Source organism: Ostrea edulis, chromosome 1, assembly GCF_947568905.1.
Source record: "Ostrea edulis chromosome 1, xbOstEdul1.1, whole genome shotgun sequence".
Classification (NCBI taxonomy): Eukaryota; Metazoa; Mollusca; class Bivalvia; order Ostreida; family Ostreidae; genus Ostrea; species Ostrea edulis.
Genome location: NC_079164.1, coordinates 26199321 through 26216215, shown reverse-complemented (window position 1 = coordinate 26216215; position 16895 = coordinate 26199321). Strand labels below are relative to the sequence as shown.

At 34.9% G+C, this 16895-nt stretch overlaps 1 protein-coding gene across 1 annotated transcript; it reads left to right on the top strand.

Moving 5' to 3' along the window:
• The first annotated feature begins 1266 nt into the window (after positions 1-1266).
• On the top strand, positions 1267-14927 carry LOC125663809 (uncharacterized). The gene is made up of 7 exons (XM_048896186.2): positions 1267-1453; positions 1782-2910; positions 7783-7986; positions 8472-8561; positions 11639-11692; positions 12881-12928; positions 13322-14927. The coding sequence occupies exons 1-7, from the start codon at positions 1451-1453 to the stop codon at positions 13846-13848; spliced, it is 2055 nt and encodes a 684-aa protein (XP_048752143.2). The 5' UTR covers positions 1267-1450; the 3' UTR covers positions 13849-14927.
• The last annotated feature ends 1968 nt before the right edge of the window (positions 14928-16895 follow it).

Sequence of the window (16895 nt, the reverse complement as noted above, 5' to 3'; positions counted from 1 at the left end):
TGAACCCAGTATATTTCTTGATCAGATAATGATTTAAATCTCCACCCTCACCTTTCGTTGGAAATGTTATGTTTAAAATGCAATCATTAATCGTAAGAAATATTATCTGAAAACGAAATACTGTACTTGTCATTGAAAGGCTAAATCAAGCTAAATTACATGTAAAATCGAGTTCAGGGCGAAACACTAGGTCTGTCCGTGAGTCAAAGTCCTGACTTTGTAATGGAGAATCAAGGTCATTTGGCTAAGATCAAGGTCACTGGTAAGTGTTTTTATTTTTCACTCTCATGGAAACGTCTTGTTTAGCAGGGGCTTCGATTTAGAAACTTTAGTTTACAACTATATATATATTAATAATATTCAATATATGTATATATATATATATATGTATATATATATATATATATATATATATATATATATATATAAACTTTATTTTTAACATCAGTAAACGATTAATGGTATCCTCGAAAACTGTAGTGACTTTTTACGGGACCGTTTTTGGCCACAACATACTTTCAATAATGAATATTGGAAATGCGGTTAAATGTTACAGATATATAATTAGTACATTGCAATGAATTGAAATTACCCCACTAAAAGTGCCATATCGAAAGAAAGGGGAAATTCTGATACCATGCAGAAATGTTCAGGATAGGATTTTTAAATAGTTAGATTCATACACAAGTCATGGTCATATTTGCAGAAATCAACTTCAAACAAAAGTTCACGAACACTAGAAGTGATGAGTTTTATACGCATTTAAAGTCTGGTCAGTGAGTTTAGAATGAAGACATTGTTGGACGTGTGTCAATTTTGTGGTTAGTACGATAATCATGTAAAGTCATCTGATCCCGGACGCACCAATCATATTTAACTTTGCAGCAGTATGCAATGTGCATTATACATTTGAGTATGAACATCGTGTCATATGCATAATTATTCTAATGCACAAAGAACTAATGCACAGCTTCCACAAGAAACAATTCCCTTTTCTATATTAGATATGTACAATAACCCAACAGCACCGTGTCTGCGTGAATCAACACTTCAAGTCACTTGGAAATCTTTAGACGCCTGCTATGTGACGTCATCAGAGGCGGGAAATCTAGCCAGTATAGTGCTTATCTTGTTTATTCATGTCTGATACTAAGTTTTATAAAATTTTAGTCACACAAGTAAGAAAGTGTTTGGTACTTGAAAAGTATTTATCTCGATAAGTTACGCTCTCATCCGGCCTCTCGAACCTGTTTCCTGCCCTGTATGTTTCGTCGTGATAAGTATCCAACTTCCTGTTTCTGAAATATACACTTGTCGCCGCAGAAATATGACAAGCCTCTAGCCTCGTTTTAAATTCATAACACTATATTATGTATATGAGTTATCACTTTAAGGGTTGAGTTTTTCAAATTGCTTCCTTCTGGTGTTCAATACTTTTTATGTCTCGAAAATGGTAAGTACTCTTTACGTTCTGCATCTTACAATTGTATCGCTACTATTCGGATGCCAAGTGTAATTATAACGTAACGCTACTTCATGCAATGTTTCACCGACATGAACAATTTCCTATGAGCGGGGAAATGGAAATTAAAGAGGAAAGAATCTTTAGGAAATAGGGGAGTACAACATCTCCGTTTAGAACGGACGATAAGGATATCCTATATTACAGACAGGTATTCCGGTCATATGAAATGAGCTATTTCATTACATAGTTCAAGTTCATTTTTCAACAATCAAGCATGTATTAAATGCATTTGGTGAAAATTTATTTTTATTGACAGGAAAACCATCAAGAAGACAGTGAAACTTCGCTACTTCCCCCTCGTTCTCGTTCCGCAGAACAAGAGAGGTCGAGCCCAGAAACCAACTTAGATTCTCATCACTGTTCCTCTGTTCCCACGTATCTTCCCCACACGGAGCACAGAGAACAAAGAAACCCCATAGAATCATGCCAGCAGCAGCCACAGGTTTCGCCTATACCAGCTCTACCCCAGGTCTCGCCTATACCAGCTCTTATCTCGGAAAAGCAAAGGTCTCCAATCGATACGACCGAAGATACAACCTCCCAGATACAACAAACAGAGGGGTTCTCCCAACGGCCCCAAATCCCACCACTAATACCCACGGAATCACTACATCGGAATGAAAATCAAACGTCCATGGCCGATTCCACTACGACCCCAACATCAAATAATGATGGAAGCCCTACAAGTGCTATTAATATAACAGACAGACGAGAAGCTCACCAGACAAGCTCCAATGCAATAATTGGTGGCGTGGATAACTTAGTGACACAAAGTGTACCCATTCCCATTCCAAGTACAATAGGGAACATCACCACCACTGTTACTGAAAGTGCAAACCTAGAGGATTTTTCCACCCGTTCCATTAAAAGTGAACCAGGGGTAGCGTCAGAACCTACTTGTTCAATATGGGGAACATCAAACTACCAGACGGCCAGTATCGATTCCACCGAACTCGCTAACATGCAGCAATATCTTCAGTACCCGACTTATAACAGATATGACCCATCAGGCCAACAGAACTTTGACAGTGCTGCTAGGTGCTCTAGTCAAGACGGAGTAACCACAAATAATGCAGAGGACCCAATGTTGTCCCGAGATGTTGGTGCCGACATGGACGATATAAATAACCCATTCTACACAGTTCCTGCGTACTCAAACATGTTTATTAACCAGCAGCCAGCTTATTCGGCTATCCCATACGGAGACACTTCCCAAAAACATGTGCAGAGCTCACAATTACCTCCATACTTTGAAAATGTGAAAAAAGCCTGTGATGTAACCTCAAAGGCCGTCAATGAAGACCACGTGTCGTCATGTAGACCCAAACTGGAACATGACACAGATGGAATCAATATTCAGCCCAAGAAAGTGATAGTTCCGGCAGGTGAGAAGCATGAACATTTTGGCAATATAGATGCATTTAAAAAATATATATCAACCATTCCAGATATCATTATATATATATATATATATATATATATATATATATATATATATATATATATATTCCATAGCATAACTTTCAGATTTTTTTCCTTCAGATATGAAGCATGATATGATGAACTTCTTCATGATGGCATGTGCAATATGTTAAACTGTGTTCAACTGTCTCCAGGTCCGTTAATCTTAATTTGACTGTCCTGATCCGCTAGACTGCATGTGATACTTAAAGATTTGGAAAATGCATGTTTTAACGTAGAATGCAGAAGCTTTTTAATGCGATCCATGGAGTATGCCAGCGTCGCAGTTCATACCCTCAAGTATTTTCAAATATGAATTTGTTTGCATTTACATTTTATTTTCAATTTTGTCGGAAAATATATGTACTATATTTATTGAGATTCATACGCGCATTGTTAACAGCATGAGGAAATGACTATCTAAAGATATCAAAGGCAAATACTATAAGAAAATGATGAATGCATGTAGAGTTAATGTCTCGTCAAATCGTTTCATATATAAAATTCCATATTGGGAAATTGTTTTACTCAATCTTTTATCTCGGATTAACTTTTGAAACCAGTGATAGGGCTATGTATCGTACACAGAATGTTTATCCAAATGAATAGAAGTGGGCATGTACATGTAGTGCAGTTATAGGATGCATTATAATAATGAAACATGCTGCATGATTAGATACGCATTTGTAAATTTGTATAATATGATGTTTACTATTGTGTATATCAACTCTGAAAGTAAAATCTACGAAGATGAGCAATGTATGAGGATGTACAACCATAGCTATTTGTAAATTTACACAATTCTTCATTACCTGCTGATAACGCTGCACGTGTTTGTGTATATCAATCTGAGTGAAATTGTACAAAGATGAACAACGTATCATGATCTAGCTATTTTTGTCAACTTACGCAAGTATCCATTGTCTGTTGTTGCATGTGTCCGCTGGTCATGCATGTATGTAGATCTGACTCACTATCAGTCAGAAGCAAAATTTTAATTTGTATCTCTCTGTTAGAGAAATTATATACACTCTTTAAATATGTTTGATTACAAATATATATATAATGAACATACAAGTGGTTTCGTAGTCTTACGGGTTAGCCTATAATCAAGATAATCTCTACATTGCTTTAAGTATACCAACAATGTACTAATGGGTATCGAATTCAGGTCAATCATTGGGCCTTTGTCATAGCCAGTCTTCGTCTTGGCTCCACGACAACTTCTTATTTATAAGCACCGGCTTCTTGAGCTTGTGAGTTAGGAATAAGGTCACTTTCCTCAAGCTTGATTGCAAACAACGAAAGCACTTAATATTTTCTACCACCATGATTCGTATATCAAAGTTATTTGAAATAAAATTTAGTTTTGGAAATGACATTTTAGGTAATTTCAAATTATCGCCATTTTGAAATATGGCAGAAAAAAATCGGATGTCTGATGATTCTCCAGGTCAATTCACTTAAAGGTGAACGGTCTATCTTTTCAAAATTACCAAATAGGTCGGCGGGGACATTTTTGCTTAAAAGATTTGTGTATGTAAAATTTTCTCATAGGATCAAGTATTACGTGCAGAATTTGTTTAAATCTGTGTTTTAACAATAATATTTCGCCTTTAGTGCTTTTTTCGTGGAATTTTCAGTCTGTTTCAGAACCTTTAAACTCCCCTGCATCTATATGTTTCATCGTCATTTACATTGGTCCTGGAAAATCACATAGTTTGCTACCTCAGTATAATATAATAGTACCATACAATGGTGAAATATACCCAAAATAACACCATGGAATGAAAAATAACCCAATATAATACCATAAAATGAAATATACCCAAAATAACACCATGGAATGAACTATAACCAAAATAATACCATAAATGAAATACACTCAAAACAACACCATGGAATGAAATATAACCAAAATAATACCATAAAATGAAATATACTCAAAACAACACCATGGAATGAACTATAACCAAAATAATACCATAAATGAAATATACCCAAAACAACACCTTAAAATGAACTATAACCAAAAGAACACAATGAAATGAAATATGTCTAAAATAATACCATGATTAAAATATACCCCAAAATAACACCATAAATGAAATATAACAAAAATAATACAATGAAATGAAATACACTGTATGCCTAAAATAACCCCATGAAATGAAATATGCCTAAAATAATACCATGAAATGAAATATACTCAAAATAATACCATAAAATGAGATATGCCTAAAATAACCCCATGAAATGAAATACACCCAAAATAATACCATAAATGAAATATACCCCAAAATAACATCATGGAATGAAATATACCTCAAAATAATACCATAAAATGAAATATAACCAACATAACACAATGAAATGAAATATATCCCAAATGATACCATAAAAGGAAATATGCCTAAAATAACACCATGAAATGAAATATACCCAAAATAACACCATGAAATGAAATATACAAAATAACACCATGAAATGAAATATACAAAATAGTACCATGAAATGAAATATACAAAATAGTACCATGAAATGAAATATACCCAAAATAATACCATAAAATGAGATATACTCAAAATAATACCATAAAATGAAATGTAATATACCCAAAATAATACCATAAAATGGGATATACCCAAATTAATACCATGAAATGAATGAAATATGCCTAAGAATTGCATTTCTTACAATTTACACACCATCATTGCATAGACAAAGTTGAATCTATCATAATGGCGTCATCGACTGTTGGTTAAATATCTACAATACTGTTGTGCAGGTATATCGAAATAAATTGTGATGTTACATTTCTATAGTCTTCAGAGACTCTCTCTCTCTCTCTCTCTCTCTCACATATATCTCGATTCGTTTAAGTTCACTCTGTTCGTAAAACAAGAATTAGACACACGTAAACGGATGTACCGCCCTAGTAATTTTCCAATGGATAGTTCACAACTTGTGGCTTTATATTAAAATGACGTAAATCACCCAAATCCAAAGCGTTTGTTAATTAATTTACAATTTGTATTTGTACACGTGTAGTCATTCACATATTTGAAAAAAGAAAATGGGCAAAAAAAACCTGACTTTTGAATAAAATCATATGAGTTGTTTTTTAAGAGAACGAGGTTAATGTGCTTTGATATTTTTATATAATAAAAACTGTGTTTGTGAACAACGCGGAAGAAACGGGACTGTCGTGGGTATTTGAAAATGGGCAAACTGACGCATTTCCTGTTCTGAACAGGAAACAGGTTTTTCGTGTTTTTGTGCTTGTCCTGGAATATTTTTAAACGTTGAATTTTGTTTTGTTATTTATTCATATTTTTTTTGTTTCAAACATTTTATACAAAAAAATTAGCAAGCGATTTTCAGTTATCATCCGGGGCTTTATAGTGGCTCCACACTTTAGTTCAAAATATTATACATGTATAAATCATGAAACTGGTGTGTCGATAACTAGTGCCAAACTCATTTTTCAGAGGTGTCTTTGGAAGAAAAAATGTAGCAAAATTTATGTAATATCTTAAAAGTTATACTAGATTCGAACCTGCCATTAATGTCTTTGGTTTCCAGCACATGATGCCAAACAAAGAGATGCATGCTTTCGTGACGTACATTACCAAAACTCTGCTCACCGTAGCTCGTTTTTGCTGTCATTAAAAACCTGAACAAAACAGTGATTGAGATTGAAAAATTGTCATTTATTACAATACCAAATGACGAAAGAAATCTTCAACATAAGATTTTGGGGAAAATCAGCTAATACATTCTACATCAAAGTACCTGCAAAGCTAAATTACTCAAAGTCTGATTTCCCCCAAAGAAAACAAAATAACTTAAATAATGCTACGCTATAAGATGACAAATAAAAATTCATCAAAACAAACCCAGAGCAAAAAGATGGCGAACAAACCACAGTATGCTTCTTGAATCAAAATCAGATTGCTATGTACATAATGTTAAGATATGATTACTGTAGCGATATTTTTCCTTTAATTCCAGAGAGAATGTTAAAGTGAACGAATATTAATTGAAACTGATTGTAAGAAATCGATGCGGAGCTCATTGCGCTTTTTTGGTCTTGTTTACCCGAATATCCCGGGTGTTTAACTCTGTACAGACAGCCGGGCAGGTGCCAATTTGCGCGCTAAGAATTACAATATAGAAGTCGCGTGTCAGTCCAAACACCGAAGGTGGTGAGACTCTTTACGAAAAGTCCGTGTCTAGGTGTGATTTGATTAGCTCTAATACACCTATTTTACTTGTTCGCAGTTTTTATTTTCCCTTTTGAGCTTGAAAATTACCGTTTTAAGGATGTCCTACTGAGCGAATTAATGAACGGCTTGTGCCACACGTGAGCTGTCATACTGCCCCTTGCACAGGGATGAAAATATCTTCGTTTCTTTTTTATGACAACAATACTTTGCTTTTTTTATTTTAAGAGAAAATTAATGCATATTTCGCGTCGAAATTGATTGAGTTAAATATGAGTAGTTCAAACAATGGTGGTTCTATTCTTTCTTCTTGTAACTTTGGTTAATGTCAATCAAAGATGCAACCTGCAATTCAAACATTACACCCTAATCAAATCAGTACAAGGTAGACCAGCCGAAAATTCAAGTACGAAATATGTGCCAGCGTTTCCCCATTTAGTTTGTATCTGGTGGTCATTTTAAAACTGCAAAAATATTTACATGTATACTGGAATGCCTTGATGTCTTCGCTTTATAGTAGTAATGTACTATTCATATAACAATATAAAAAATCTTGGTTTTCTCCCATAGATCCCCAAACATGGTCGGAGGGGGACGTGCACCAGTGGCTAGAATGGGCCCGGAATGAGTACAAGCTCCGGGACTTGGATGTCATTCGTTACCAGCGCATTGACGGTCGACATCTCTGTAACATGACTAAAGACCAGTTCTCCCATCTATTCGGTCCAGTCAACGCCGAAAGTCTCTACACTCATCTTAACTTTCTCCGACACGGTATAGAATTTTTCACATTTTTAAATAGCTATTCGACATAATCTTTATAGCACAATATGTTTGTTATCTGCCTGTTTCACAACTGTCGCCCACTTGTGACTAAGTTGAGGAAGAACAACACGCCGATCAAAATTGTCATAAATACAAAATGTAGGATGTTTTAGAAAGTTGTGGTGTTGAAAATTCAAAACATTTTGCCTCATGTAACAGAATTTTTTTTTAATTTAGTGTAAATCATTAAGAAACAATTAAAACCTGTGTGGCACTCGAATACATGATCGATATATTCTCAGTTTAACGTCTGCATTCACGGAACTAGCCAGATAGGACACGAATTTTCAAAGAATATATTACTGATTTTATTTCTGCATCAAAGGCAAACTTCCGTAAATAGTAACGATTTGTTATTCCCCTGAAATTATACAACGTGCATGTCCGCATGTCGTAATAATTTGATACCAATTTTTCCTCGGAATCTTTTGAAGGTCCAGCACAGGTTACCTCCCCTACATGTATCGGCCCCTCTGTGACTTCCTATGTTCACGGGTCTGGAGGCTCCATAAAACAGAACGCGGGTAAGTGTTTGCTCTGAATATACGAACAATAATCACTCAAGCTAAGAGAGTCAATAGAATATACGTATGGCAAATTTCAAAACCGACAAAATTGGAACAAAACAGCCAAATTGTGAGTATGGTTGCAACATGTGAAACAGTATGCCCCAAAGCATTTTCTCATTCAATTGATTTTTATCCTGATGGATGACCTTGACCAGTCATATAACAATGTCCTTGACCTTTCGATTCAACAAATATGAAATTTCTAATATGTATTTGTGCTTAGATATATAAAATTATGATCAAGGTTAAAATTGTACAGATAAAAAGACGAAGAGACCATAATGAGGTAAAAAAAAATCGTTTGATTTTTCTTATACGAGCTTCATTGTATCATATTTCATGGTTTTCATCCAAATGTTAAAAGTTAAAATGATACGAATGTGTCAACCATGCAAAAAGTATTAGGAAACAACGATTTATGACCCCTTAAGGGAGACAACTGTTAATAGTTTCTAACCTGATCGATGTACTTAGTAAACTCATTAGATTGTAATTATTGCAGATAGTTATTATAGATTAGAAAGAATAAATTACAATGAGCAATAAAATGTATCCACACGCACTTGGTTTAAACATACAATGCCTACTTAAGGGGTCTTAACATGATCCATCACACATCAAGGAGTATTTCTCAAGTTCTGAAGTGTTGGCTAAACAAATGAAAGACTCTCAGATCAAAGAAATAGTAGCAGGTTATGGTCTCTTGATTTACTGAGCTAATTTATTGTCAGATTTTGGTGAGTTTGCATTTTGGCTGATCCCAAGCAATCGGATTATCGCGCCTGCATCTGCGAGATCACACGCTTAAGTGCACAAAAGTGAACATTACTAGCTAAAACCAATGTCAAACAACCGTAAACAAGTTGAGAAAAAGTGTGTGACACTGTTGTCCGATTATTTATTTCGTCTCTGTGTTCCGTCAAGTTATATTTGTTTATTTTTTACCAGGTCTTATTGACTTTCCCAGATTTTTCGGTTTTGTGACAAAATTTGGCCGGCCGTTACTCCGTGGTGCTGAATAATATTGTTACAATTTACTTTCATGAAAGTGGCTAATTTTGTGTACAGAGGGATCATAACTTTACCAATACTATACAATCGTCTGGGTTTGTTGACGGGCTTTGAAGTTTTCCCGTCTCACCATTGCACCGGAAATAATCCGAACGCCACTCTTTCCCGCTATTGGAATTTTACATTCTCGGCAAACATCAACCGTTTACCTTAGGAAATTGTGAATAAAAGTTTGTTTCTCCTTTACTGACATTCAAGATCTTAGATGCAAGATACGTTGTGATATCATTATTTAACTTTTATTCTTGGTAAAGTTACAATGGTGTGGTCGGAAGCGTATAGTAGAGACGGTGTCAAATGAAAACTGGTCGCCACGAAAAATGCTTTTATTATCGGGGAGAAAATCGTTGTCTATGAAAATAAAATCATAAACGGAAAAGTGTAGAATTTCTTTAATATCTTTTATTTTTATTTTCAATCCAAAATTTCGTTTTCCTCTATACATGTTCTTTTCATCCTTTGTGTAGAGATCACTTCCCATTAACACACATTAATATCTGATCCATATTAGCGGTTCGTTCTCGTTTAGCTCCACTATGTCTAAAAGATGAATTCGCCAATTATATTACATCTCTAATTTCAAAATTCGTTATTCTCCATTTAATATCGCTATGTTGATTGTGTTAGGTGTGTTATGCACATTGATTGGACCAGCAATAGATTTTCCTCTTCCTATTGTTTTTGAACACCAAAGTATGGAAAATCGTTGTCCTTTCTGTTCGCGTAACGACTTTGTTCATTTTGTAAAACGAGACAAAAGTGAATATGTGATGGAAACTTTCAGTAAATTGACACGGCTTTTAACAAATATTTTTCTAAGTTTACTCTGAAGTGTGCACAGCTTCCAATAGCGAGTTAGAATTGAAAAGAAAGGGTTTTAAGTCAAATTTGTCACTTTCTATATAAATGAAAATGTTGATTTTGATAGATTTTATTAATCCTGGATCTTTCGGGATTTTCATTACCGCTAGTCTTGTAATCAACTGTTTAAAAAAAATCAAACAACACTTGTCATCTATATATGCATGCACTATGAACACCGAAACCTGTGACACATGGCATAAACGATTAAATAATTCCAAACAAAGAATATCAAATAAAAAAGAGAGGTTAAACTTTAATTATTCGCCAATGAATCACGAGACTTATTCTTATTAAATAGAAAGTCATTTCACAGATAGTTAATGAATAAATCCGTATTCGCATTAAAAAAAAAGAAGAGTATATTATTGGATATCGATGACTATTGATGGCGAATACTACATATTATCTGAACAGGTCTGGCGTCTGATTGGCCTAGGCATCAAAACGTAACAACTCCGCTCTACAGTCAAATGGTTAGCACCTTAGTCTAATAAAACGATAAGACGCCCCTTTATATATCGATCGATTTGTTCCTACGCGAAATATACGAGTACGTCTTGTGACATGCTTTAAGAATAAGAAGCTGACTGCATGTACAATCTACGAATGAAAAGTGGATTTACTAATGTGCGAAAAATACTTCATACGTAGTATATTTATAAATGAATGGGAAATCTATACATGATTCACTTTTATGTGAGCAAACAGTGTCGATCTTTAAAGTTTCTGAGAAAAATATCCTTGCATATTTATGACTGGACATTTGAGGTTACCCACGTCCATGTTGGACGAAAGGCTTTATAAACTGTCAGTTCGCCATAACTTCAAACACATGGAATATATTCACCCATGTGCTTTGGGTTATTCACCTTTCATGTTTACAGGTAGGTTTTTTGTAGATTGATGCAGAAGTTTGCAAAACAATTGATGTGTGTGTGTGTGTGTGTGTGTGTGTGTGTGTGTGTGTGTGTGTGTGTGAATTTCTCTTCTTCTAGGTTTTGTGTGTGACTTTTAAAATTAAATATCATAACGATTTATCATTGTCTGAATATATAGGTTATAAACTACTTTTCAATCGGTGTTTTTGTCATTTTTAGATCCAGGTTTCACGAAATCAGCCTGGTCTCCCCAGCCCAGCCAATCTTCACAAGGTATGTCAGTTTTGTTTTCTCCTTTTGTTTTAAATTTATTGTTTGGTTTTGTGTTAAGTTTTAGTTTGTATGAATCCAGTATTTCTCGGAGTAACGTACACCCGATGTAAAATTGATATGAAGACTATGATTTTTTTTAAAATTATTAAATAGTTTGCTGATAACGCTACTAGTCACGACACCATATTTAGTGAAAAGTACATTTTTAAAAAAGTTTGTTGAATATTACATTGGATACCATCAAATTTTTATTTAGGCTCACGTCAAACACAAATATTGAAATTAATATTTGCTAACGTCTAGGCTACGACATTTATGACTTAAATACCCATTAAATCATTTTTATTTCCTAGAAGGCTTACTGTTGTGACCAGTGCCTATTTAAGCCTCATTAGGAAATTACACTGCAAATGAATAAGCGGAAATTGGCCGTATTCTCAAGCCTTTTCGCTACGGAGCACCATGAATAGCACAATTATTGATTGTCCTGTGCATTGGGACGCTTTATAATCTTTGAAAATGCACCTGCAAACTTTATAGAAAAGTTTAAGGCAGCAAAAAGCGTTTATTTGCGGTAGGCAATTTCTGTGGCATCGAAAGCACACATCCCTGAAATTTAGGAAATAAAAGTGAAAGGCTGCATTCTCACTGGCTGGACATTGATTCTCGTCTGCATTTCTGTACGACTCCGTGACGGTATTAATGCGCTACTTTTGATTTAGATTCATTCCTCAAAGGGAAACCGTATTATGTTAAGATACAATTATTTCCTCATGTCTAAAGTCTCGAAAGAATGTAACGCTTTATAATGACCGAGGTTCAATGTAACGTAAACGAAGAAACGGCAAACTTTGTTCAACAAACGCATGTAGAACGGAAATTATTCCATTCCCTCGGGTGATCAAGCTTTTGACATAAAATTGCAAAGGGCACAAAGCACATGATTTCATTAGCTTCCAATTATTTTGATAAAGAAACACTTTTTGGTAATTGCAGTTGTTTTTGAGAGGATTTTTTTTCCTTTTGTATATACATATACAAATCTTTAAAAAATAACCACACAAACGGGGGGGGGGGGGGGGGGGGGGGGGATTAGTTTGACCTATTTTCGCATTTCTCCTGATCGTCTTGAACACAGATATCTCTGTTCCATTGTGAAATCTTGACATTTTTGTATTTTGTTGACAGATCCATATACTATATTAGGACCATTGGTTGGGAGGCTATCCAGCACAGGTAAGCACACGAGTGTTTCTTTTTGGGGGACAGATAGAGATGCAAAGTTCCACTTTGTTTGAAATATGCTAAAGCATGCCTACTGATTCTAGAATATGTGTTATCCTTCATGAATTTTTGAGGCAGTATAATTCATTTGATATGCAGTTTATTTTGACTCCGTTTGTATCGTCAGGTATAGTCGCTAACATTTTGTGCAATTTTCTTTTCCTTATGGATATGAATGGAAATATTAATGACAGAGATTTTGAAAGGTTATGTTTAGTACTTGCCCGTCAGTTACGTAAATCTTAGATTGTAAAATATACTCAGATTCTTGAAAAATACAATTAATGAATGGTTTTCAACACTTCTGCTTACTATCGTTTCGTAATTACACTCTTTCGTTTGCAGGAAGTGGGCAGATTCAGTTGTGGCAGTTTCTTTTGGAGCTGCTGTCTGACAGAAGGAATGGCTCATGCATCACATGGGAGGGAAGTAACGGCGAATTTAAACTGGTGGACCCGGATGAAGTGGCCCGCCGATGGGGAGAGAGGAAGTCCAAACCTAACATGAACTATGACAAACTCAGCAGAGCACTGAGATATTACTACGACAAAAACATAATGACGAAAGTTCACGGCAAACGCTACGCTTACAAATTTGACTTCGTAGGCCTCACACAGGCCATGCAGCCCTCAACGCCTGAATCGAATGCCTACCGATATCAACACGAGATGTTTAGCATGTCGGGGTATCCCGCTACTAGACTGAACTATTTACCACATGCACCGATGCCAACGACTACGGCGGGTTTTCTTACCCCTCCAGCTCCCTATTGGTCCACATCCACCAATAACATTTTCCCCAACACGTTGAATCACGTGATGCCGGGACATCCGGGGGCTTTGCCATCCCACATGAGCACGTTTTACTCATGATTCAAGTTATCTTATAACAAACACACAATCTGCATTGTTTGTTGTTCGATTCATGAAATCAATTTTACATTCCTTAATTTATGAATTTTTTCTTTCTGGATCACGTCGATCCATTTTATTTGGATCATTGAGAATGTGGTGTACTTGCCAGAATATTTTGGTATACAATTTGGCTGTAACTTGCTGCATGCCATATAAGACAAAATAATTTTCAAATCCAAAAATATTCGTTAATGTTTTCCTCTATATTTTCCATTCCGTGTACTTTATGTGTTGGAATTCAAACATACATGACATTCCTTTTTGTTACACAACGACTTCATGTTTTTTTAATTTTTGTTCAGATCTGTAGATTATATCGGAACTGTTTATTCATTCCTCTTTATTTCAAAGTTCTATGTCGTCAAAGTCTTACGCAGGGGTTTGGGGAGACCACGTACAAGATGGTCAAAACTTGTGGAAATCCAGCAGAAATAGCCGGTCTTTTGACATGATTACAAGGATACATGATAACTAGGCCACGAGACCTTTACATAGATTTCTGGGCCAGGAGACATTTACATGCATTTCTGGGCCAGGAGACATTTACATACAATTTCCCTCTGTTGATGTGATCTCAGATCGTGTATTGTTAACTTATCTAGAGACTGTCCATGGAAAATCAGGCAGAGGTTGGGATATAAAGTTTGGGGCCCTTATAATACCTGAAACACTTCTATGAGTTTCGATTTTTGAAATTCGCGTATTAATTCTTTGCAAATTTGCCCGATGGTGTATTTCGACCACAAGATTTGTTGCTTCCATACTCATACATGTATGGTGTTGAAAACTATGGTAATGAAAGTTAAGATATAAGAATAGTATAAAGGGCCGATAACTCTTATCGCTTAACTGATAACCTCATCATTACTGTTGAAAAATCAGGAACAAAACAGGTAGTGGAAATTGTCAATGTCACCTATATTCAGAAAAACTCCTGATTTTCTACGGACAGCTACCTAGACGAAGAATTTTGCTGAAAATTGTTGATGTCATGTGTCATGTAATTCGTTGAAAATAAATGTTGGATTGAAAAATAAGATTTAGTCATTATCATTTAATTCCATTCTGTAGTGGTACATTGAAATGTAAATGGCATATTGCATTTACCGGGGAATGGCAAAACTAATATAATCAGCCGATGTGATGTTAATAAAACCGCAGTTTAAAACGAAAGTTTGCACCAAATCAAAAAATAAAATCCAATACTCAAACTTTTATCTACAATCTACTGACGAAAGCGCTATAGATAAAAGTTTGAGTATTAGATTTTATTTTTTGACTTTATTCTACCCCAATACCAAGAAAAAAGAATTTATTGAATATATATATATATATATATATATATATATATATATATATATATATAAAATCCAAATAGAAAGAGTTGATTTCACACAGTCAAAATGATTAAATAAAAAAAAACCCAGGGAAATATGCAGTTCCAAAATATATTCAAATCACTAGTGTGATTTGAATATATTTTGGAACTGCATATTTTCTTGCTTTTTTATTTAATTATATATATATATATATATATATATATATATATATATATATATATATATATAAACTCTGATTACGTCAGCCTGCTTTTCTCTTAACTGGTCCCCTATTGTGACAGTTCTCAAGACCAGTTAACGTAAACCCGGGACAGGGTACATATTAAAAATGGATTAAAAGAAAGTAAGTGTTGATTTCCTTGTGACGCTTTTGTGCATTACTGTTAAATGTTTGAAAACAAGTTGTATATTGCGTAAATCCAGGCACATCTGAGTTGAAACATCGGTCGAAGCATAAACCGTCACCGACTCCGGCATTTACACGTTTTCCAGAATCAAAACATGAATGCTTGCGAAGAGAAGTCGATGAAGGCTATGCCTCTCGACTTCTCTAAAGAGAATAGCATATTGATATGATTAATCTTAACCCAGCTGATCTTGAGGAAAGGATGTTCCTATATATTCCATGTAAAACTTTAATCCCCTCAGGGCCGTAAATTACATGGAGGCGGAGGAGGCAGCTGCCTCCTCCAACTTTTGAGCCAAAAAAAAAATAAAATTTAAAGTTCATTAGAATTTATGTTGTTTCCAATAACTAAGAACATGATACCTCCCTTAAAAAGCATTCCAAATCTTTCTTTTAGAATGAGTTAGTCAAGTAACATCTTAGAAGGCCCCAGAATCAAGGATTTTGCACGAAACGTGTTCAGTGTGCACAAAATGTGCTCAGCGTCTAATTTCCTGCCTCCTCCAAATTGAAGGTTAATTTACGGCCCTGCCCCTACTGTGCATGTAGCACTACCGTAACCCTGCAGATCATGATTTGGACGTACCATTACCAGTACTTGAATCTTCATTACGTCAGAAAACATCTGTTCTCGAGAAGAATATCTTTAAATGACCCAACCCTATATTTTGCCTTTGCTCGAATATTTCCCCTTGGAAAGGGATATGGCCCTTTATTTGATCAAACTTGAATTTCCCATCACCCAAGGAAGATTGAAATTGGCCCAGTGGGTCTCGAAAAGATGAGATTGTGAAAAAGTTTACAACACAAGTCAAAGCTTGCCGTCTTTATGAACAACCTTATACAGTAAACTGATACAAGTTTTAAAAAATCACCTACTAGAAACTACTGTGCAATATTTTTTCTGGAATGAGCTTAAAGTAGACATGATATTTGTACTAAAAATAGAAAGCATAGTTTCTTCTTAACCTCAAGAAAACAGTGAAATGCCGATGTTCAGTGTGTCTAATTTTTCACAAAACAAGAAACAAATACTACTAAATAGCTGAAAATTGTCCAAATTTTATCAAGAAGAATTCTAAGGTTTGCGTGCAAAAAAAAGACAATTTCTGTTATTTGTTGACATCAATAAGATCAAAATGTCAGTTTTATTATATTGCAATTTTTCTTTTTTCTTCTCTTCGTTTTTCTCTCTGTTTTAAAATTGAAAAATCTTGTGAAATTGTTAAGTCGTACGTAAATTAGATCATCACGAAATT